Here is a 23,131-nt window from a genome sequence, read left to right as displayed (position 1 = left end):
CGGTTCTTTTACAGCATGCAATAGCTAAAACTAATTTACAAGTCTGACATAAAACCTACGGAATTCAATCGAAAGATCCCCACCGACAAAGTTTCAGAGCTCTACACTTAAAATAATAAACTTATGAAATAAACAGCAGATTACTTCATACTGGCAAGCAGCGGGATTCTGTCAGTCCTGCAGCCTTTGTTTAGGCAGCGGGTTACTCCAAGAGTAAGTCAGGCCGTATCGGGCTCCCAAAGCAGATGTACAGTGGTGGGGGCACCAGGAAAGCTCCAGTCACACACAGAGCACTGCACGCTGCTACTCACGAGAGGCAAACGATGGCCAATTCGACTTTCAGAAACACAACGCACAAGCAAACCTCCGTCGAAGCATGACATCATCCCACTATTTGGCCAGCAGGACGGGAGCTATTGCCACAGAGAGGGTATCAGTTAACTCAGCAACATCAGTGTAAGGTTCTTCTCCCTGAAAAACAGATACTGCGGTTTCCTCTTTTTACTCAGTGTTTTCTGATTTTATTTTCCTTGTAAGAAGCACATCTACAGCAGAAACTGATGAAAATTTAAGCTGCGTCTGCATTCAGCCTCCAAACACCTCTGCGCAAGGAGAGGAGCTGCGGCAGTCGTTCTGCGAGAGCCCTCACACCTCCAGCAGCACACACCGCGCTACGCAGCAACAGCCTCCGCGGCAAGCCAGGAGCACGCCGGAAAGCCTTCTGATGCTTCCCTTTCACGCAAGAGTCAAAGCCCAGAGTAAAACAAAGGACTTCTTAAAATAGAAAGTTTACAATAAATTGCTTAGAAAAAAAAACCACCCCGGACTGCAGACGCTGAAAGCACATGCATTTGTAAGGAGCCACTTATACCCCACGTACTTGTGTCAGATTTAAACTGTCAAGTATTATTCTAGGTTGCATAAGTGTTCTCTTTAAAATGTTTTTGCCGCGGGTATTTTCTCTTCTAATTGCAGCAATCTTTCCATCCCAAATACCCCTGTGCTCATTACCCAGAACGTTTAGGTGTGATCCCAGCAAAAGATTGTTACTGTGTTTTATTTGGTTAGAGCCTTTACAATGAAATACATACGTTTTCAATTAACAAACATCAAGCCAAGTTTAGCTCTTACATCCCATTTTCTGTCACTCCACAGGTCAAGGACACCCATTTCAGAAAAAAAATGTAGGAGAACCCTGAAGTAATTTATATTTTTTTTAAGCTTTATAAATCTTACAAATGAAAGCTGACATGTCATACGAGAAAAAATACCGCGATCAAACCTTTGAGCATAGAAAATGAAAAGAATTATGAAAGGAAATGTTATCGCCTCATCCTTAATTCCTTCAGCTGTGCCTGTGGACCAAAGACAGCGTCAGACCGAAGTAACTTCCCGCATACCTCATGACAGCTTAAAATATGCATGAAGCCCAGATGATTAATGCATATACCATATCCTGCAAAGCAGACTACAGCTACACATCCCATTTCCGATACCACTGCAATATCATATTGCAACTGCTTTAACTTTAGCTTAAGAGTTTGTCAGAATGTTACTCCGTTCCCCACGTCTTTCCATACAGTCAGAGCGCAGCTCTAGATAACTGCACCCTCCCCAGTACATCGGTTGCTCCCCTGGGAGCACGCAAGCGCTGGCGAGACCAGCACCGGGGGCAACTGGGAGCGGACAGCAGCGTATGGAAGCTCTCGCTGCAACAGGAGCAGCTAGGCCGTTCCCAAACGCGCTTCCCATCGGGAACAGCAAGTTCAGGTAGATGGCACAGCACACCTTAGAACGAGGTCTGACATGCAGAGGAACACCTTCGCCTCTCAGACCCGATTCAGAGTCCGGTTAAGACCACGGAAGATGGGAGAGGCTGGTACTGAGTCCGGTAAGTTCTGCTTACACAGTTAAAATACAGTATTTTATTCCTCTATTCAGAGGGGAGTCACAAGATGTTAGTTTTTGCTATTGAGCACTTAGGATGAAAAACCCTTCGCTCTTGCTGCTCAAATGACGGTGCACAAGTACTGCAATAAGACTAGAAGTGCCCTGCAAAATAATCACACAGATGTGCAATCAAAGATCTACTGGCCAGATATACTCCAAATTTTGAATCAAACTAGGCGCCACCAACATCGTGAACTTACTACATGAGTTTGGGATAAGAACCAAAAATAGCACCCTTTTATTTTGCTCAGAGTTTAGGGCCAGGTTTCCATGCCACTTTAACTCATGTTTTCACAGTTCCGCTGCTCCTTACGACAGAGGCAAAAGATCAGGATCTTCCTTACAGCTAAACGATTGGCAGGCTCCCGTATACAGGTACGCACGTAACACGCAAATTGAGATTTACACGTTACCTTCACAACAATAACGAGTGCTAATGGTCAGCACTTTTACCACTTCCATATTAACTGTTCTTACAGCAGCTGCCAAAATCAAAACACAAAACCCCAAAATGATTCAGCCTTGCTGTGAAGAGCAAGGATTTTCCTGAAGTTTAAGGCCTCTTACACAATGCAAAGCGGTCGAGAGTTTTCCCACTGACCAAGGTCAGAGAGATGTCAGAGTTAGACCTCACGCCTGCATGAAGTTATGTAAATATGAAAGAAGAGAGGTTTGACAACTTACTGGTGAGAGAAGTCCTCTGCAAAAATGATTATACGAAGTGTAGGACAGGCAAAGCTCCCATTAAAGTCAATAAACAGGCTCCCAAACCAGCAGCTGCCCTCTCCAGCACCTCATGGCCCGAGTCCAAATTGTAGACAGTTGAAACACTCAGCACAAAGGACGCCGGTCAGGTCAGGTTTAACGTAAGAACTGCTTTCCCTGCACTGGTAATAATAATGTAGCAGAGTTCTTATAAGACTGTTTGGACCAAAAAAAAAAATCAGAAAGCCCACCACATTGAGTAGAAAACAAACGTATCTTTGTCTGTGTGTGAGTTTTAAAAACGTATACTTGAAACCTTGGATCACCTTTCTAGATAAGCAGTGACCGGACTGCTGATCATCCCGAGTGGAAGTAAGAAGCCACTTTTAGGAAGCCTGGTACCACACTTCACGCTACCTACAGCCAGGTCGATTTTAAACAGAAAGAACTGAACGGAGAAACAAAAACGGTATTTAATGGAAGTTTTGTAAGACCAACTTTTATAACTTATGTATTACACATCTTCACACGGTTGCCATTCGCTCATCTTATGAATCATTTTAAAATCATTAAAAAGAGAAGTCTCTACACTTACCACTTCGGGGTTTGTCAGCCCTGTCAAGTACATGCGTTTCACTGCTAGTAATCTGGATTTACCCCTACAGAGCAGGTTATCTTATCTGAAGGCATTCTGTAAGTTAATCACGACGGGGAAGTGGAGCAATGTGAGAGTGCAATGTGGTAAATGATGAGGACGGCACTGAGCTCACCGTCTCCTCCAACAACAAGCGGGCAGTTCCACCGATGTCAACACAACTTCTCACAGCTGCTCATAAAATGGAAATACATGAACTGCATCCAAGACAATTTATTAAGGCAAAATCGTTGCTTTCCGCAGAGCCTGACTTCAAATATAAGAGTAAAGGTCTGAGAAAAGGGTTTTCAACTATGACACTAATTTCCTTCATGAAAACGTCTCAAAGCACATAGAAGAAACGAAATGGAGCAGGCTATAGAAATTCTGCTAAGTTATTTCTACAGCATAGTAGGATGTTTGAACTTTGTTTTTAATCATTTCATTTATTTCAATATGGTTGTAACCACTTGTCTTTGAAAATAACAAGATACTTAAATTGTGACTGTCTTTTAAAAAGTAATTAATTTCAATCAGTAAGGATACACAGCTCTTAAAAGCTAGGCATGTTTATTGGGTATCTTCCTAAAATGCAGCAATAACAGCACAAAAAACCACCCTAAGATCTTCCTTAACTTCTAACTTGTTATAATTAAACACGTGCAAACCGAAGGCTTTGAAAAGCGTTGGGAGCCATCAAAGTCATTTATACTGAGCCTCACTGTTCATCATGGGAAAGGATGTAAGAAGCCTTCCATCAATAAACAGGAAATTTTAACATCTTTAAAACTACAGACAGGGTAGGTTAGGAAAGCGGAAATGAAATCGGAGACATTCACCTCCATTCTGCTGACTCAAATACAGGCAGGACAAGAAACATACGCAATTCTTCTCTGACGTAAACACAAATCTGCCTAGGGGACAAAGAGTTTACACCTACCAACCCCAGAGCAGGACCAAGGCCAAGAGCCGCTTCTCGATACCTTACACCAGCACTCAAGATGCACTGGTTTCATCGACCCAGCACTTGCTGGACGGACAAACGGGTACACTTCGATTAACTCAACTGCTGAAGGAATAATGCTGACGCCAGACTTGTTACCTTCCATTTCACATAAAACATTATTCCTTTTCCAGAAACAGTTGAAATAGCACTGAAACTACCTTAGTAATTTTCAAAGTGAGTTTTCACTAAATGTATTGACCCACCATTCATTCCATTGTATATACTTCTGTGGTGAGGTGACAGCTCATCTGTTACTTGTCTCCTGAGGGTACCTTCTCTGCTGCCCCCACTGAGATGTTTGAGGTGCTCCGGGCTCCCTCCATAGTGTTGTTTGAGATGCTCAGGGCTCGTACCCCTCACTTTGTGGAGATGTTCCGTGCTTCCGCTCGGCGTGTGCTTTTGAAGGTGATCTGGGCTGCCACTGCTGTGCTTTTGATGCTCAGGGCTGCTACCGGGCCTCTGCTTTTGGAAGTGTTCAGGGCTACTACTCAGAACATGCTTTGGAAGAGTTTCTGGGCTGCTGCTGCTGTGCTTTTGTTGTTCAGGTGCTTTGACAATGCTTTTGTGATGTTCCGGACTTGGTCCTTTCAGGTGATGATCAGGACTGCCAGAACTCCTAGGCTTCTGGAGGTGCTCTGGGCTGACACTCCTGTGCTTCTGATGCTCAGGGCTGCCTTCTCCCCGAGACTTTTGCAGATGTTCCGGACTGGTACTTGGGTGATGTTTATGATGGTCTGGACTGTCTGTACTCCCTGTGCTGGAAGTACTGCTCCCGTCACCGACGTCTCGGATGTAAGTACTCGCCGCGGTTAACTGGCACAGGCTGATCTGGCTGTCGATAGAGCTCCGGCTGCCTGCTCCACCACTTTTCTCCTCATCCAGCAACACGCACAGTTCTTTCAGCTCCAGGTTTTCTTTAACCACCTCTTCCTGCCTCACTTCCAGTTCTTTCAGCTTCTGTAAGTATAAGGCAACCTCTTTGTGCATAACACTAGCGCTGTACCTGCCCAGCCTCTGCCACTCGCGGGACACTTTCTTGCCTTTCTGCCTGTCGTCATCCAGGAAGCAGCAAAGGTCTCTCAGTTCTTGGTTATCTTCTTGCAGCTTCTGGTTGATATCCTTTAAAAGAAAGACAATCATGACAGAGAAGTGTCTAAAAGAACTCGCATTACACTATTACCATTGTACAAGCCGGTGAATAGCACTGCCCGAAGCCCAGCACCTGACGCTCAAGTGAGGCATAAATAATTGTGTGTGCAGATCTGGCACATTATAAAAGCAACATGCTTCAAACGAACAAGGCTGCTGCCCAGCGAAAAGTAACTACAATGTCAAGCTAATCTTGAAGGGTTCAAAGACTAACTTCTGATACAGCATAAAAGTTTCAGGTGCTTAATTAATTTTCATGCTAAGTATCAGAATAATTTAGCTCCCGAACTGGGCAAAGATCATAAGCTCTCTCGAGCATGATGACCTCGCTCCCCTGAGAAACATTCACCTGAGAGTCACAGCTGAATAAAACTGCAAGGTACATCAGTAATCTCACTTAAATAATTAATTATTAACGTTTATACTCTCTATTCCCTAAAGCATATTCACATATAAAGATGAACTTTTTAGAGATCTAAAATATTCTGGTTTTGTTTGATTTTGTTCAGATTTGCATAAAAGAGTCTTGTCAGTCATCACTTAATCAGAATTGCTTCAGCCACTCTGAAATGAAATAAATCTGCTTTAATAGATTGTTCACTCCTAACAAAATGAAGTACATGATTCCATACCCTTCTTTAAGTGAGGAACAGGCTGAAGCAAAATTGTTGAAGCTATTACTATAGCAGGATAATACGCCAAAGAAAACGTTTTCAGTATTTCACCCTCCTAGTTTTACTGAACTGGCCTGTGACCATATTTATCTTTCTCCCATCTAAATATTCATCCCTTCTTACGTATGACGATAGAAGTAGAGATTAGCCTTAATTCTTAAAAATTTAGCCGCTTGAAAAGGACATTTTAGCACTGTTTCTTAAGAAAAGGAAGCTTTTGTAACTCCACTGGATTTGTGTGCATGCGTGCTTTTGATCTTTGTCTCAAAATAACTTTGAACTTGACCAGTTTCAACCCCTATCTGACACAGGATAAACCTCAATGAGGCTACAAGGTATCCTTAAAAAAATCTGTGCTGGTGAGAGATATTCAAAATGACCCCATGGTGGAATAAAGGGGTCGCGGAGGGGCCCAGTTCATCAATCAGAAGCAGCAGGCACCCATCCGTCAGAGCCAGGCGCGGCTGGTCATTGCTACTCATGGACCAGTTATTTCCCACAGGACAAAGGAGGTACGCGTCCGGACACTACGCAGGGCTCAAAACATCCTTCTCCCAAATTCCTTTTAAAAGTTCCAGCCGGGGCATCTGAACAAAAGGCGGAAGTTAAACACCACTTAAGGAGTTCAAAACTGAGAGAGGAATTTGTGACTCCTTCCTATGCATCTGGGTGTGTTTTGTTACTTATCTGGAAGGTGCGTAAATCTGCATGATGTCACATCACCTCTGCACAGCACATAACTGGGGGAAAGAGGCTATTGTTGTAACTTAACTTACATTGAAAATGTTGTCATTTAACTTACATTTTAAATGTAAGCTTTATTTTTAATACGGTACCATCATCAGTGCGTCTTATTTATGCCCAAGGTGACGTATATTGTGAAAAAAGAGGGAGGGGACACACACACTCAAACACTTGGGAGACAGGAACAGTCTTCCCCCACATGCTATTTATTCTACGCCACACTATTATCAAAGACACTGTCACAATAATTGAGTTCTTTAATGCCATTCTACAAGTCAAGAATGCTCTTCTAATGCACTCTCACGTAACAATTCAAAAGCCCACACTGCATCTGCCTCTCCTCTCCTTCCCTCCAGCATTACCTCACTGAAGGAATTTCCTAAAAAAAAAATAAAAATGTCCTTTCCCAAAGACACCAGACAGAAAATGTTTTGTATTTATGCCTACTTTAAAGACAACTTGCTAGGTCTATAATACATGTGTACAGGCTACACCAGGGTAAGTATCTGTAAGCAGTCCCGCTATCTTCCCAGAACTGGGAAGGAAACATCAGGGACTTTGCTTCTCATCCAACAAAGGAGTTAAATTAAGAAGGGCTAAGTCATTATGGACTTGATCTGCCTCTTCCTGTAGTCTGCAGAAATATACAATCGAAAATGGTTTGATCAGAGACGCGTTATCAGATGTCTTTTTCAGACAATAAACTAGGGACCGGATCTGATCATCCCAAAACTGAGTCCAAGGGTCTGCCATCGCCAGCCGTACACTGCACTGCCTCCCGGAATAACCAGCTCTCTCCAGCAGCCGACCAGACTGTCTGACTGACGAGCAAGTCATCTTAAAATCGTGATGGAAAACAGCATAAGCTACACAACACCTTTTGAATGTCTACAGCTCTGCACGCTATTCTCTCACAGGCACTTCAGACAGGATCATTTAACCTCTCTGAAAACCAATGAAGTCTAACACTAAAGTGACTAGACTTAAGCGTTTTCATCAACCCGGCGCGTGCTGGGGCAGAGCCTACAACAGCTGTGCTCCACAGCCTGCTGAAGAGCTGCTCATCTCTTAACCGGACACTCGATTTTCAAGCGGGATCAAACGCTATTCCCTCCAGTCCCCGATGGCTTTTCACGCGATTCTCGGGAACGGCTCCTCCCGGACCGTACACCTGCCGGGGCCGCTCCCGGCGGGGCGGGCGGGGGCGCGGAGACCCGGCAGAAACGTCGGGGGTCCCACCCTGCCCACCCCGCTACCTTCAGGCCGCGGATCTCGCCGAGGTGGAGCTGGAGGCGGCGGTTCACCTCGCGGATGAGGTTGCTGTGGTCCAGCATCGCGCTCATCTTCTCGGCCTCGGCGCGGCGGAGGCTGCGGATCAGCTCCTCCTTGCTCCACTTGAGCAGCTCCTCGTCCGACACCTTGGACAAGTCCTCGGCCGGCGCCGCCCCGACACTTTCCGCCGCCGCTTTCGACATGGTGGCGGCCCGGCAGCCCGGGGGGACCGCGCCGCCGAGGGGCCGCAGCCCTCCCGGGGCCGCCCCACCGCCGCGGGAGGAGACGGGCAAGCCCGGCGCCCGCGGCAGCTCCTGCGGGAGGGCGGAGGCGCCCCCGGCTCCAGCGCGGGCGGCGGCCGGGGGCTCCGAGGGAAACCGCTCCCGGCCCCGGGCAGCGGATCCTAGAATCACGGAGGAAGAGGAGGAGGAAAGGGCGTGGAGGAAGCCGCGCCACGGTCTGGGGAGCAGAGTTCCCCCGGCGGGAAGAAAAGAGGGAAAATAAGCGAGGGGGACAAAGGGAGCCCCGACGCGCCCGGGTCTTTCAACAGGTCAGCGGTGCCGGCGAGCGCCCGCTCCCCGGCGCCGCCAGCGGAGGCTCCCAGGGCGCCCCGCGGATGGGGGGTGGGGTGGGGGGGTGTCCCGGCCCGGCTCCGCCGCGGCAGGAGGAGCGGAGCGGGGCGCGCGGGCGCTGCCGCCGCCAGTGGCGGGCGCGGGGCGGCTCGCGGCTTTTCAGCGGGGCGCGCGCCACGTGCGGGGGGGGGGGGGGCGGCGCCGTCCCCGCGCGGCTCGCGGGCGCCACCTGCCGCGCGCTGCCCGCCCGTCCCCGCGGCGGGGCCCCGCGTCCCCCCGCGGCGGCCGAGCAGGCGGGCAGCCCGGCTCCCCCGCCGGCAGCGCCAGAGCGGGGGCACGGCCCGGCCCCGCCACCGCACCCGGCCGGCCCGGGCCGCTTTCGTGCGCCGGCCCTACTGACGGGCGCCACAAGAACGGTCACAGCGAACGCTCGTCTCCCTTCTCGCTCCGAACCTCCTCCCCGAACACCCGCCGGCGCTGGGTCTCACGCAGAGTTCTCCTGCTCGCGTCCATGCCGGGCTACGCTCTCCGCCTTCACCGTGCCAAAGCATCCTGCGCGTTCTCCCCTCCCGAGCACTACTCCGAGACGTTCCTTCGTCGCCTACCTCCACTTCCCCGGCGACGTGCCAGACCCGCCGCTTCCACCCAGCAGTACCCCAGGACAACCCCGAAGGGCAGCCCCAGAAGCCCCCGCTGGCTTCCTCCCGTAGCGGTCGCTTGCCCAGGACTCGGCCCTTGAGCTGCCAGGTAGGCACAGGCTGCTCCTGGGGGCACAGGCAAATCACACCCCCCCGCCCCAAGTCCCCCCCAGAAGCAGCACCCGCGCCGCAGGGCCGAGCCCAGTTTCAGCAAGGCATGGAGCTTTGCCACTGTGAAATCCCGTTTCCTGATCGGCTCCAAGTATCGCCTGAAAATTTTATTTTCGCTGAGAACTCTCCTATCGCTCTCTTAAATCCTCTGAAAATTTTTCCACTGTAAAGAACAAAGGTTTAGATAAAAGCGTCTGACCAGCCACAGCAAAAATACAGTAAAAGGCCATGAAAAGGAGCTGTCATCTTTTATGCCCAAATATATTCCATTTTAATGCAGCTAAGAAGAACAGCTTGGGGAAAAGGCAGTAATAAATAAAGGCTTTTCTTATTATCCTAATTCAGCGGTGTATTAGTTGAAAGATCATATGATGTTAGATTTTTAAAAGTTTGAACGTGTTTCTTTCCATGAAATAAACAGTTGACTGAAAAGTGTCTGAAAACATTTAATGGGAGAGCTGCGGGGAAGACTGTCCACCTGCCTCAGCTCGACAGTAATGGCATTTCTCAGGGGCAGCATCTGGCAGATTTCGGTCACAGGGGGCCATGGCAAGCACAGGTCCAAAGGGAACAGCTTCAGGAACACCGCGTTCTCCACCAATATGAAACGTCTCCGCACCTGTGCCTTCAGGAGGCATGGCTTTAGCGTATAGACACATGCCAAAGGAGAATTCATACAGTATGGCCACTGGAAGCAGTCTGACAAAGTCAAACTTCAGAAGTTTGGGACAAACATAGCTCTAGTAATATCTAATGCAAAAACGTATCAAGTGAAACTAATCTGGAGGGCTTCTATAAGGGAGAGGATCTAGTTTCACATTCACTCGCGCTCCTGTAACAAGATCAAAAGGAGAGTGGGAAGTGCAACATAATTATTCCCATCTCCTGGCAATTTTAAAACTTTACTTTCAGATAGTCCACCTTATGCTCAGAGGCCGAGTACGTCCCTGTGCCTGGGCTGTTGTCGTCAGTGGTGACAACAATTGCCCTGGGACGAGCACTTTATTGCAGACACGAAGCTGACTTCTTGCAGCAGTGGCTGGCTGCCCTGCGTCACCCCCGTCGGGCGGCACGGAGGGGCTAGGCAAACGCGCGGGTGTCGCTGCAGCCCCTCCCCGGTGGCAAGGGGCACAGCACTCCCCTTCCTTTCAATTCCTCCACCCTGCACACCAAACGCTGGCAGCAGCGTGGCCCTGTATCCCACTAAATCTCCACAGCCAGCCATGGTTTGCCAGCTGGGCAGCATTTTCACCGCGGCGCCCCACTCGCCCCTGGATATGCAGCTGTGCAGCCACTGCTGCTGGCAAATTCTCTTGCAAGTTGTCGAGGGCTAACGCTGGCTTTTCATTGCTGCCTGCAGACCATCTACTGCCTTAAGTCTCTGATTGCTGGGCAGAGCCTCTAAGCATCATTATAAACAATAATAATTATACAATGATTTTAAACGCACCTATGGACATCTCTAACGAGGCCCTAAAGCTGTTCCATAGGTGTCTGCCAAGGATGTGTCATAGCAAGTGAACACTTTCATAGCCATCATTTTACACAAAGATGGCTAAACTGTTTTTGTTCAGACTTCCCAAAAATACTTTTGAGAAGAGTTCAGTCTTGAAAAATGTCATTCCCAAATTGGAAGGAAGTGGAAAGGGCTTTAAAAATGAAAAGTTCAAGTAATTTTAGCTGTAGTTGCTTCTAGATGTTCTACCCGTCATTCATGTGTCTGTAGCTGACGCCCGACACAGCATCACCCACACCAGCTGCTCTAATCCTGGCCCATTGGCTCTCCGCTGGCTTATCACCCATCCCTAGGCAAAGCTCCATACCTTCCCATTGCTAACAAGAGGAGACGGCTCCCCCTCCTCACTTTCCCGTCCTGTCCTTCCTAAAGGGCCTCTATCCATCCACAGCAGCACCCCAAGTCACGTGGACTCTCCCACCATGCCTCCATGATCCCAAGGAGATCACAGCCCCGCAACTCCGAACAGACCTCTAATTGCTCCTGTTTGTTCCCCATGCTGCTTGCATTAGCGTGCAGCATTTCAAAGAGGCACCCAGTTGTGCAGATTTCCCGGGAAAAGCAGCAGTGCTTCCCCCACAATGCTGTCCTCTTGCCACCTCCTCATTTAGGTGGACACCCTTCGGTCCTATGTGTGATTTCTGATGTCCCTCATCCACATCACCCCACATCCCTTGCTTACCAATTTGGTCCACTCTTTCCTCCCTTGTCTGTTTCTCATCAGCTCTCTCCTATCCATTCCTAGGTCAAAGTTCTCCTCACCCGGTTTGCCAGCAGGTTGGCAAAAATGCTTTTTCCTGATTTGGACAGGGGGATGACCTGACATTCAAAGACAGTCCCACGGTCACAAAAGCCAAATCCCTGTTGTCAACACCAGCTGTGGAAGCTCTCATTGACCACAGGATCCATCCGCTCCTCCTCAAGCCCTTTCGCCATTGTAGGAGTCTTCATTCTCCAACCTGAGAAGCACAGGCCCTTGCTGTCCCTCCTTTATTCACTTTACCAGTATAATGCAGATTAACGCATGCACATAAGCATATTTTACAATACAATGTAGAACAACTTTTCCTAACGGAGTCTGATACAGTGTTCATAGAGTGTTAGTGCATATAAAAATTAATAGACTAGGCAGTCTATTTAATATTTTCCTCTCCACTGCACACCCACTCCCATCACACAAGGGATATTAGGGATAACGCCATCTAGCTAAAGCTGGCCAGAAACGAAATTCTTCATTACAGACACCTTCTGTCATTTACAGACAGAATCCTTGTCTTTTGCTCCTGACTTTACAATAGATGAGAGTAAACAGCCAACATTGAACAGACCCAAACTTCATCATGTTCACAACCCAACGTGAACGATACTCACACTCTCTGCCTTAAACCAGCATGATTTTTTTTTTATCCTTTAACTCTTAATGAATCTGTAACACCAGCACACTTTTCAGCTTTCAATGAGATTAAAGACAGTGTGTTACACAAAAGGGAAAGTGACTCAACGTAGCAGTCGGTTTTTCAAACGCTTGTGCCCACGTGCCCTCTCACCATCCCCTACTTCCACAGGGTTTCTGTTGCGAGCTCCCTCCCAGGCAACGCTGGCCGCCAAGCACCGCACCACAGCGGAGCCAGGGCACCAGCTGCAGAAGGTGCAAACGGAGTGGGAACAGCAGAGACTGCAGCCCCCCCGGATAAGGCTGGCTCCACCAGGGCCCACTCTGCAATTCTTAAACCCTCTTGCTGATGTTTCAGCTTTATTGTAACCTAGATGATAAACAATTCCACAAATATGATTTCCAGTGCAATGAGCTTGCCTTTTTTTTTTTTTAAACTATGCGATGTGCAGTTTTCTCATCTCAGAAGTATTTTTGGAAGAGAAAAAGGTTCACGTATTCCCAACTACAAGGAAATGTCAAGAAATCTAGAAAAAAATCAAATTAACAATCCAGAGAAGGGAAAGAAGCTCAGCTTGAGTCAGTCATTGGGCTTTTTAAGATTTCTGAAGTTTCAACTTTAAGCCCTTTAATTAATTACCTATGATAAATAGCTTCTATTTATTCTGTAAGGAAAAAAATGAAACAAATAAAACCTTTGTTTCTTCTTGAAATTGTTTAAAAGCTTATCTCCCTTTTTCAAAATTAATAATTTCTCACGAAACAAAGTTTGCTATGCACTTCCTCCTACTGCCACCTCCACATTTCTCAAGATCTAGCTATCATGCAACCGTGTGGTGAGCTGGATCGGCTTTGTAAGTCAATTAAAAAACAATTTTAAAAAATTTAAATCAACCATTTAAAAATAATGACTGATTTTCCAGTGTCTGATGGCACTGATCTGGCTCACGGTACCTACATCAGATGCACGGGAGGCAGAGGGAACACACAACCCCAGGGGTGGAGGTGGAGCAAGACCACCCCTGTGGATGGCAGCCTGTGCTGAGAGCCCATTAAACGCTCCGTGGCAGCGAGCCTTCAGGAGGTGCCCCAGGTGCTGCCAGAGGTGCCCCAGGCACGAGGAGCAGAGCGCAATTAGCGATTCCTGCTAACAGTTTATGTGGCAACTGTGGCTCAGTATTGACTTGGAATCTATAATAGAATGAAAAATCCTGAAAGGTCTTACAGGGGCACTTCGCTTTTTATGTCAATTGGAAAACCGATGGGAGACTTTTGTGGCCCTCCTCCAGGACAAATCCAGGATCCCCAGCTCGTGGATTACTAACAGGAGATACCAGGACAAGGTACTGCCACTCAAACGGACTCAGAAATTGCTTTCGCAGGTCTTGGCGAATCCTCCTAAACCATTTGTTAATTGCAGCGAGGTACATGGAAAGGAACATGCTTTATAACTGCTGAAGGTTAAGCAAGCGGTTAGATGACTGATCCTAAGAAACGAAATATAGAAATGGGCACCTTTCCAACTCAGCAGAAAACATACCTGAAACAATAACTTAAAGGCATCCAAAGATGTTAGAATGAAATCGTTAATTATAACGTTTTTATGGAGTTGATTTTATCGTGAGGAGCTTGGCAACTTTTCTGCACAGCTAACAGTTTGCTCTGGCTGGGATCCAACACAGATGCGCAACCAGAGCATCTGTGGGTCTGTTTTAATTGTACTTCTGTTCATCATTTGGGTAACACTGGACTTCGTTTTGTGTTCATATTTGATTAGTGAGTTAATAGGGGGCCAGATGCTTCTTTCCACTATTGCTCATGAAAGTAAAGTAGATGACAGTGTGGTGGGAAGTGAGAAAAGGTGCGTGCCCTACAGAGTAATCCTTTGCTTCCCCCAACCTCGTAGAAGTGGCAGTTACTGGCACTGTATCTACAGGCATGACGACGGAGATCCTCTGTCCTCCTCTAACACATCAACATAACTGCAGTAAAGCAAAACTTTAAGCATTTACAACACACTTAATGAAATGAGATTAAGGTAGGGTAAACCCTTGGGGGGAAGAAAAAAAAAAAAACAAAAAAAACCCACAACTTTTGGAAATTAAGCAATACCATGCCAGGAAGGCAGGTACCACTGTCTGGAAGGAGGAACATGAAAAAAATCCCTTGCCCTGATGGACACCGAATACTTTACATGAGCTTTTTTTTCCCCCACTCCCCTCTTCCTTTCCATGTCTTTTTTTCAAGTTTGAGCTCTGGTATCATAAATGAAACTTGACACAAATTGACTGGAGTAGTGGGTTCCTTGGTAACTGCACAAAAAAATTATACTTAAACTTCATGTCCATTCACATCATACTAAATATACTGCTCTGTCCCAAGAACAGTGATCCAAACCAGCTATCTAATGCAGAGAAGAGGGAAGCCTCTATACTTTACTACCATTTCCCTGAATCTACAACACAAAATACTGTATTTTCAAGCTAAAACCTTCTTTTTTAATTTGTCTTTTCAGTGGCATTATTGTAACTTGTTCATAAACCCTTTCTGTGAAAACAGGATTATTCATTGTATTTTTATAAAGCTACATATGCTTAAATAAAATTAATCTACAAGAATATATGTGACAGATCTCCAGTGGTTTGTAACACAGGAGTTTTCATTTAGAATCATCTTAACTTGTCCCAAAATGCTTAAGTTGGCCAGCCACCCACCAATTCTGGCTGCTGCATGGCTACATGAAGGATTTTTATAGCCATCTCCCTCCTTGGGAGGGCAGTGTTTTGTGATTTCAACGAGTCTCCCCAGTATTCAGTTGTTCTTGGCAATAAGGTGGGGTTCTGTGAAATCATCGGTTATTTATCCGTCACTTTCCCCTTTGCCAGAGGACACTAGCGCTCTCTCGCGAAAGGTGATTTCTCCCGAAATCCTGCTGCTTCACAGTGACAGCGTACAGTGGAGCTCGGCGGGACACAATTCTAGGGATCTCCAACTTATCTCAACTTCTCGCTCTGAGGTGTTCACGCCTTTACTAGGATTACCTAAAGAGAAGCCAAATTAGATTCTTTTGAATATTTCCCTAAACTCACTTTAAATACTAGACTAGCTTAAAAATACAAACAAAACCGTTCTTTCCAGGTAAGCATCAGTTCTTGAGCACAAAATTGGAAACCAAGTAATGAAAACAAAGCATAAAATCAAGGAACCCACACTGTCTGTATCAGTCTCACGTCCTCACTGCAACTCTGAGTTCATCTACAGCACTTCTCAAAGCCAGTGGCCAGACCACAGCATCTAGGTGCCATTTTTCACAGCAGGCCCCTCTGCGAGGCCTTGTTTGGGTTCAAGAGCCAAGACAGCAACTCAGCAACAGTTAGTTTCCTAACAGGTGTTTTTCAGAGTTAACCTGCAATGTCACATTGTCCGCCCCAAACCCATGCTCATCTGAGGGGTGCTTTGTTCTGTATAGCCCTTCCTGCGAGACACAATTCCAAGACAAAAACCCTCCGACTTCTATCTAATAAAAAGCAGCACGAGTAACACAACCTTTCTAGCAGATGTAACTGTGATAACATTCACTTCCTTTATACCAGCTGCAGCTCTGATAATTCCTGTTCCTTCTGCCCATTCTTTAGAACTGGGCTCATTTTCCATTCCTTTTAATTAAAAAAAAAAAAACCAAACCCAAAACACAACACCAAAAACACCCTTCAATGCTTGGGCTCCTATGACATGAAGCATTCAGAGCTTATCTAACAGAAAGCGATACTTCCTATTGAATGCACTCCCTGTGTTGCTACAGCAGTTTAAAAACTATTGCAATATTTTTTAGAGTATATATATATCACATATCTGATCAAACCCAGTCTCCAGCTCCCTAGTAATTCTTCACAGGGATCTGGTACAAGATGCTAATAATATGGATGAATAAGCCAGCATTCAGAGCCCGTTGGGCTTACTCAAAACACTGATTGGTTCTCATTTTGTCCAGTGAAAGCAACACAGAAAAGCAGATATCTTTATCTCTTTTTTTTTTTTAAATTGTTATTCTCTGATGATTTTTTATGAGAAAAAAAACAGAAAAATTGTTGGAGAGGAAAGAAGAGTTAATGATATGTCAGTGAAATTATCACAATGTCTAATGAAATTGCAAGCTTAAGCTGGCACTAAAGCAGTTTTATACAGTCATTGTCTTCTCATCAGTTCGAAACTGCATGAATGTAAAAGGAAAGTGCCTGCTAACAGATACACTTTTCACTTGCTCAAGCCTTACGCAGATACCACTGGCTCTAGCAATTAATTATCAATTCTGATAATGCCATTCAGGATGGAATAAAGACTGTAGTGTGCTTAGTTACCTTGAGCATTATTTATTTATTTGTACTGGAATAGCATTTGAGAACTCTAGTCATGGAGTATGACCCCTTTGATTTGGAGCTATAGAACCACAAAATGAGAAGACTATCCTTAATATACTACATAATAAGACAATGCCCCTAGAATTTACAATCCGGTTCCTGCAAAGTGCAGGGGAAGAGGTAGAACTAGTTAAGTAAGACTGCCTTATTTAATATATAGTCATTTTTCACTGTAAACCTACACAGACATTAAAATAATGAAGGAACAAACCACACTAAAAAAGTAGCACAAGTCAAACAGGAGGATTATAAGGTTTGCAATGAGAAGAGAAGAAAAATGGATATTAGAAGGCAAAGAAGAATTCTAAGGAATGTATTAGTGAGAATTATGTCAAACAGTTACAAACCCAGTAATACAACCTGAAAAGATTATGAAGGCCACGATAACGAAAACAAAACAGCTACCTCAAAATGCCTGGGCAGACGATTTTTATGAAAACCTTAGAAGCATTGTGCATACAAGGCATTGAGCTGTAGCAGGGGAAGTGACAGAAGCGTTTAAGTCCTCAAAGCAAGAGTGGTCCTTCTGCAGGTATGCCTCAAACCAGGCAGCCCCAGGGAGGCTGGAAGCATACTGATGGTGAAACACGCAGAGAATGGCCATGAATCCCGTGGCTGCAGGCATCCAAACTGCTTCCGTCTCGCTGCTCACCTCGTGTTCGCTCCATGTTCTGTCCTGACTCTTTGAATGCGTTCACATGATGTATTGGCTTTGAACTATATCGTCAGTTCAGCAAAAAGTAATCAACCCAGTATTTCCCATTGTGTCATGCAGTAATATTTTGAAATTCTTTGCTGGTTTGGGTTTGCTGAAATATGCATATACATATCAATGCATGCAATACCACACTTGGAAGAAAGGTATACAGCAATTGGAAAGGCAGCTCACGAGGTTATTGAATGAACAGCTATCCCTGCAGATCACTGTCCTCGGTAACTTTCATCTCCATGAAAACACTCTTTAGTTATTCTGCTGATTCCTCTCGGCAGGAAAAATCCATTAAATATTTAATTAAGCTGTGTTCAATATATTAGGTAAGTGAACTATTCTATCTAGTGCTAGCTTAACGTTACACGCTGTATCATAATGTTCTGCACAACAGTGTTGCAATGACATGCACGTTATTGGAGATTTTGTTCTATTTGCTCATGAACAGTAACAGCAGGGGGTTGGAACTAGAGGATCTTTAAGGTCCCTTCCAACCCAATCCATTCTATGATTCTATGAAAATGAACACCCAAATCAGGATTTCTACTCTCAGGGTATTCTTTTAGCTGTTATTATTCAGTGAATTCAAGAGCGGATGCATGAACTCTGGGAAGTGCTGGTGCACTAATAGGTGGGCATTGAAGTGAGGGGTTTTTTTTTTTGCTTGTTTGGGTCTTTAAGCGGGGCAGAAATTTATTGGTAGAGAAAATCCCCGTGTATGACTTGCATAGCCACAGGCATGCCAGACCATAGTGGAAATTTTAAATGGAATGAAACAGAGGTAAAATGGAGAGGGGGCAACTTGGCGATTCTAAGAAATAACGTTTAACCTAAGCACAGCACAAACCATTGCTTCAGAACTGCCAGCAAAACCTTACCAACCACAGTCAATTCCCAGCAATTAGGGATGACATACACCGCAAGGTTTGGAATATACAGAGAGAGGAAAGGAAAGAGAATCAAATTGCTGCACGTTTTGTCACAGCTCACGTATGACAGTTGCCAAGGGCAAGTGTCTCTGAAGACAAACTGATAGGCTGCAGTTGAAACTATCGCTTCTGCCAAGGAAACATTAGGCTAAAAATCCCCCCTCCCCAGTCTTCAGGGGACGAGTATTTTCTGTTTGTAACATTAGATAAACAATATGCACAAAGCAGGATCACTGCATAGGGAATTCTTGCAACTGCAGCACCATGTGAAATAAAAGAGGATCTCACTCAGAAACCTGATTCCTTAGGCTGACAGAGCAAACTTTCATCAAAGGTTAAATGAAAGATTTTAAATTCCTGATACCTGGAGATACGGACAACTGGGTTCAGTCCTACAAAGTCTGAAGAACTGGGGATAAGATGCCACTACATAAGACCTCAGAACTGACAAACAGAAAGCTGTGATTAAAAGAGGGGACAAACCTTAATATTTTTTAATCAGGAACTCAGCACGATGGAAACAGACAGCTCTTCAACGTTTTAGAATGCGTCCCAAAACTCACTGGCTTCAATAGGTGACTTTCCATTATTTGCAAGGAGTACTGGATTGGTACCCTCCTCAATTACTTACCTATTAGCTTTATTCCTGATGTCTCATTAGAAGCAGGCTGACATTTGCACAGAGAAAATGACAGAAAAGAGTAGAAGAGGGAAATAGCTAATAAAAAAATAGTTAAGAAAAAAATAAAAATCACATTGCCTACTTCTTTCGTCAACTGGAATCCTCTTACAGTCACAATAATCCAAGCAGTAATTCATTCCTTACATTGCCAAAAACGGAAAGATGATAAAGAGAACTTTACAAGTCAGCCACATATCAGAAAATCCCAGCTGATTTAACTTTGATAAATGTCTTTTACAATAAGAGCAAACGTATTCCTTTTTCCACTGCAATGTTTTGGAGGGGGTTTTTCTGTGGGATTTTTAAGTGGGAGTTCTTATAAGCACTAAAATCAAAAACATTCCGAAAAATGTAGAACACAGAGCCTTGTTGCAAGCAGAGCGTGGAAGACTTGCCAGCTGCCCAATTACTGTTTTGGAAATAAAGCAGGTTCTGGAACTAGACCATCTACAACTTTACACAAACCCAGAAAGTCCCTGATCTTGCAGGGGGGTGGAGTGAAGCAGTTTGGACCAGATCGAAAAGAACAGGTTTTCTTACAAGAGAATTAGATGTTGATGCTTCCTTCAAAAGCAGGTTTTTTTCTAAATAAATAAATAAGGCTTAATAGAAATAGTTATTTTCCATACATCCTTCTGAACCACAGGCAAAAATGAAGGACAAGGTCAACAGGTTTTGTCATTATTGCAGACACAGAAAGAAAAAATTAAAAACTACAACCAGATACTGTTAAAGATAGTACGGGTTTAAAGCCACCTCCCCTTCTTCAAAGGGTGACAGAACGTGCTGGCCCCAAACGGAAACTGAGAATCTTCTCATCTTTGTGCCATAATCTTCTTGTTTCCAGTCTTCCAGGGCCATAAATCACTGCTTAGCCCTGTGACACATCCTCCTGTAGAAACACCATCACCAGGCCAGGCTCAATGTGTCCTAGCCTGCTCTCAGACAAAGATAATTTTAGGGGAGAGGGAAGCCATCAGAGGCACACATTCATGTAGCGCAAATATAAAGAGATTTATGTATCAATCCACATAAACAAACCAGCCTCCTTACTGGTATGTACGGGCACTGCAGCTGCTCACTTCACCAGGATTCTAAGGATAGCATTTGGCCTGAAATCACATTCTCTAAGTTTACATCTCAATAATCCAATTAAAATGCATAAGAACTAATTAAACCCGGTGGATAACAATAGTAACAATAGTAGATAGTAGTTTAGAGCATTTTCTATCTTCAATGCACTTTACAGGCATTAACTAATTAAATAAATAACTTGAATTTTAAAAATCAATGCATGAGCGTAGCATATGATTTGAATTAACATTTCAATTACTCTCCTTTGCTGACCACTACATTTACAAAATGATTATTTCTTTGTACGCACGTATAATAACTAAAAGGATTCTGTACAACTTATTACAAAATAATTCTAGCGTTTCTGAACCATCCTATATACTCAATGAGAAATCACACCTGCTCTCTTGTTCTTCTCAAAATTCTGCCTTTTCACTTGATTTCCACAGACCCCTGTTAACGTAATCTCTTTTTCTTAAACTTTGCTCACGCACAGGGGATTCTACACAGTAACTTCAATCCCACAGCAGCTGTGCCACAGCAGAAACAAGGGAAAGCTCCTCAGGAAAAGCTGCTGGAGCAGCCGTTACCCTGGGACAGAAGTGCTCGCGTGCAGGCACAAAAGCCGGATTCTTGAAACTCCAGGGACCAAATCCCCATCGCTTCTTCCTACATGGCAAATACTCTCACCGAACTCTTAGTGATGGCAACCTTCACCGACACACCTTAAAAATCATCACTTCTAATAGAGTGCAGAGCTTGCCCCAGGCCAGGGGTGCTCTGGACCTGCCTCAGGGGCCATTGCTTTAGCCAGAGCCTTCTGATTGCACCGCAGCAGTTTAAATGGAATGCAAGCCAATCTGTGCAGGGGCCAAACGTGGAAGTCTTCCATTAGGAGGAATTGAGGCTTTCAGAAACAGCAAAACAAAGACACATTTTGGCAACTCGTCTTCCCCTGCTGCCAATTTAAATCTTACAGTTTAAAATTACTTCCTTTCAACATCTGTTGTTTTCGTGGCTAACGGATTGACCTTTTTGAGAAGGGAAAACTTCTGGGGTTTTTTGCAGGCCACTGGTCTGCAGGGTGGTCAGACTGAGTGCCTGGATAACTCACTGTTGTTAGATTTTTTCCAATAGTTTTCAAGGGATTTCAGGCACTAAATCCAAACCTAAACAAAAAAAATAATCCCCAAAGCCATAAGAGCCCATACGCACTAGTTGTCATACACAGCCTACAATAAAAAAGAAACCTCCCTCAGCTGACAGGGTAAATGCATTTGCCTTTTCTCCATAACAAGAATTTGCAGCACAGGGTCTCCCTCCTGGTGCTTTCCTGTCACTGCCCTCTCCATCTGTAGAGAGTTTAGTTTGTCCTCCTGCTGCTTCACACACCTCTTTAATGAAAATTAATTCATATTGCAGCATTTTCCCTGCTAGATGTGTAGGCCGAGACTCTCTTCGCTCTGCTGTTCTCTGGCTTTCTTTATGGACAAATGTAAATTGCCCAGGTAGAGTTTCCTCTAAGAATCTCTCTTTTTTTTTTTTTTGCTTCCATGTCCCCACATAATTGTCAGGCATTACATTTGAACTTGGAAGTGTGGAGGGACAAAAGCATTTATCCAGCCTCGTTTACCTCTTTCAATTTTCTTTCATTTACCTCTTTCAAATGACTTCTCTGCTCATATCTTAACTCCTTAGCTGGCTGTAGAAGCCTCTGAGCAGCTGGTATCCATTCTAACTTGTCTTTTGGGTGTTAGTTACATGTTTCCAATCAATGAAATCAATAGCACACTTCTCATGCTTTCCCTGTTACATAAATAAATATAGATCTAATGCCTCCAGCACACAGGTGGAGGCATTGAAGAAGGGGGAGCGCAGTAGGGAAACCCAACAGAGATCACTCAAGCCCTGCAGAACGAAGTTCTTACTATTAATTCAATTACCACATTTTTTTCACCTAAATTAATAAAATACACACAAACTTCTAGAAGGAAGGGCCAGCACTGATTTTAATCTTGCTCATTACATCATTTGTTTCTGACCGATAGGGCTGCAAATGTTTGTTCTTGTGCTGATAAATGTTGTCATTTTTCAAAATTGAATATTTCTTTAATTTAGAGAGAAGCTAGCTGCTGAGATCTACACAGCAATGTTTCAAGCTCATTGCATTTTACTTTCAGCTGTGAAAAAACTCTGTATAACTATAAACACAAGTTTCAATCAAAATGCAACTGATCACTTCAGAAAAGCATTTCTGTACACACTGTGGAAGCATGAACTGTGTTTACTCAGGTTAAATGAAGTTTTCTGGACCCTGAATGGAAATTCTCATTGGCAATCTCACTAGCAGGATGGTCCTAAACCCTTGCTACTATCTGTGAGGAAGATTTTATAATAGCAATAGAGAGGCAAAGGGGCTGAAAGAGGAAAAAATTCCACTTTAGAAGAGCACGCAAGTTTGTCCCATCTCAGCAGCCTTGGGAGAGTTGCACTGGAGAGGAATAATACTCTGAGCCTAAGAGATGGCTTTTAGACAGGATTCAGGCTCTGACCCAGAGCATGAGGAAATTTCCACTGCTGTTAGCACTGTACGTCATCTGGATAAATAAAGGCTTTCCTAAGCCATCCCCTCCACACTGCCTTTCAGAAGTGCTGCACTTATAAAGCAGTAAAAACCTGAAGGCTGCAGGAAATGCAAAGCATTTCTCTTTTATAAAAACATTCTAAAGGAAAGAGGTATCATATGGAGAAACAGTTCATAAGAAATTACAGCCTCATAGCTATCCCATTTTGCTTTTCCATTTACGATTTCCACCCACCTGCTCTCCTACCCACACACCCCCAGCATTATTAATGCTTATGAAAGAGCATAAAGTTTTCATAATAAAGAATGGT

General features: G+C 44.7%; 1 protein-coding gene across 13 annotated transcripts in view; it reads right to left on the bottom strand.

Annotated features, from left to right (window-relative positions):
• The window catches only part of CCDC85A (coiled-coil domain containing 85A), a 132,597-nt gene extending 123,844 nt beyond the window's left edge, over positions 1-8,753 (bottom strand). For 9 of the 13 annotated variants that reach the window (XR_010070564.1, XR_010070565.1, XR_010070561.1 and 6 more), the window contains exons 1-2: positions 8,119-8,751; positions 4,499-5,414 (exon numbers count right to left, since the gene is read on the bottom strand). Coding sequence is in view for 5 of the 13 variants with exons in the window: in XM_063331171.1 (XP_063187241.1) it covers positions 4,499-5,414; positions 8,119-8,337 (1,135 nt within the window). In the remaining 8 variants the exon portion in view is untranslated. Of the gene's footprint in view, positions 1-4,498; positions 5,415-8,118 lie in introns of all 13 variants that reach the window. The other 4 variants (XR_010070568.1, XM_063331174.1, XR_010070562.1 and 1 more) reach the window with 3 other exon arrangements.
• Between the last annotated feature and the right edge of the window lie 14,378 nt (positions 8,754-23,131).

Source organism: Chroicocephalus ridibundus, chromosome 3 (genome assembly GCF_963924245.1).
Source record: "Chroicocephalus ridibundus chromosome 3, bChrRid1.1, whole genome shotgun sequence".
NCBI classification, from domain to species: domain Eukaryota; kingdom Metazoa; phylum Chordata; class Aves; order Charadriiformes; family Laridae; genus Chroicocephalus; species Chroicocephalus ridibundus.
The sequence above is the reverse complement of the archived record's forward strand: the minus strand, read 5'-3'. Positions and strand labels throughout refer to the sequence as shown.